The 1,627-nt window shown below is 38.8% G+C and overlaps 1 protein-coding gene across 1 annotated transcript in view; it reads right to left on the reverse strand.

Annotated features, from left to right (window-relative positions):
* Positions 1 to 1,627, reverse strand: part of PXK (PX domain containing serine/threonine kinase) — a 110,128-nt gene that overhangs the window by 33,548 nt on the left and 74,953 nt on the right. The window contains exon 7 of the mRNA XM_011998426.1: positions 977 to 1,051. Coding sequence (XP_011853816.1) covers positions 977 to 1,051 — 75 coding nt within the window. The remainder of the gene's footprint in view (positions 1 to 976; positions 1,052 to 1,627) is intronic.

Below are 1,627 nucleotides of genomic sequence, written 5' to 3' on the forward strand. Positions count from 1 at the left end.
CTGGGTGTGGTGGCACGCGCCTGTAATCCCAGCTACTCAGGAGGCTGAGGCAGGAGAATCGCTTGAACCCAGGAGGTGGAGGTTGCAGTGAGCTGAGACTGCACCACCGCACTCCAGCCTGGGTGACAGAGAGAGAGACTCCATCTTGAAAAAAAAAAAAAAGAAGAAATTTAGAACTAGCTCCTGACAGCCTGTGTCACACAACCAATCAAGCTCTAAGACCAAAGTGTCTTTTGGCTTCACATTGCACCTCATTAATAGCTTGGTTTTGCTAGCTTGACAAGACACTATATGGCCAAAAACAAACTTGTCAAACCAAGTGCACAAGTCAGCGTAATTGTGTTCAGTTCGCTAGTGATTCATTCCAGGGAACTACATCTTCATGCAGACAAGATAAAGAATGTCAATGTTAACTCAATTTCCTGGCCAGATTAGTCTTTGCTGAAGATATTCTGCACATATTTTGAAATATATCAATGTGGTTCTTTGCACTGAAGGCCCTGGATTAGAGCTGTGTAATAGCATAAATTATACTGTGTATTCCTAAAGGTCAACTTGTTGGCCTGTGAGGGTAGCAACTCAGATAGAAAAATGGCGATTTTGCCTTTTCTTCACCCAGCTTATCTAAATCCTTATTAGTTCTGTTTTCTCAGGCTAGGAAGAGTATCTTTCAGTTCCACTGATACAAACACCTTCACCAAGAACGAGGCTGGGAGAAGTGGTTGCTTCCCTACTCTGATCTTGTTTAAAATACAAAGTCTATGTTTAAATTACTACGTTTCATGGGTTGTGTAGATGTCATGAATGCCATTTCAAATGGCCTATGATCTATGAGATTAGCCCTATACAATTTCAGACTGAACTGAAATCCACTGTATTTCCCCATTCTCTTTTCCAGCTCTTCTGTCCATGTTCACCCAGAAAAAATACTGTGACTCTGTCATCAGCACTGAGAATACTAGAAAGACATACTCACCAAACAGGAAGGCAGAAGTTTGATTAGACACTGAAAATCTTTATCTGACAAATACTTGTCCGGGCCAAGGTCAGCCTGAAAACATGAAAAGGAATATCAGGGTACTGCTTGGTCACCAAAAGAAAAATTCCTTGTCTTTCCCTTTAATTTTACTATCCAAAATATGACTGGAAACCAAAGATGAAAACCACAATAAGTCTGGCTGCCTCAAGACCTTTCTGGAAAAGCAGTGTGTAAAAAATACCAGACTTAACTGTCATCTTATCTAATACCATTAACCAAATGTATCACTAAAACTCTCAAAGTCAAAGAGATAAAGTAATGACACAAGTCATTTTTTTTTGGAGTAAACTCCAAAACTGTAAACCCTAAAGAGATTCCAGAATCATTTTAAACTGTTCCTATTTCTTTCCAAATGTTTACTAGTTGACCAAATATAATAGAATTTATATAACCAAATGCACAGGAAAATGATTTAAAATGACTCTTCTTTGAAAAGGACCAAATGCACAGGAAAACGATTTAAAATGACTTTTCTTTGAAAAGGACCAAGGAAGCCTTTACATCATCACTTAAGAGCACAGTACGATTTTGTAATTCCCTTGTCAAATCTGCTTTCATTAACCCATCTAAAGTCACTGAACGAGACTG

The sequence above is a fragment of the Mandrillus leucophaeus genome, unplaced genomic scaffold (genome assembly GCF_000951045.1).
Source record: "Mandrillus leucophaeus isolate KB7577 unplaced genomic scaffold, Mleu.le_1.0 Scaffold57, whole genome shotgun sequence".
NCBI classification, from domain to species: Eukaryota; Metazoa; Chordata; class Mammalia; order Primates; family Cercopithecidae; genus Mandrillus; species Mandrillus leucophaeus.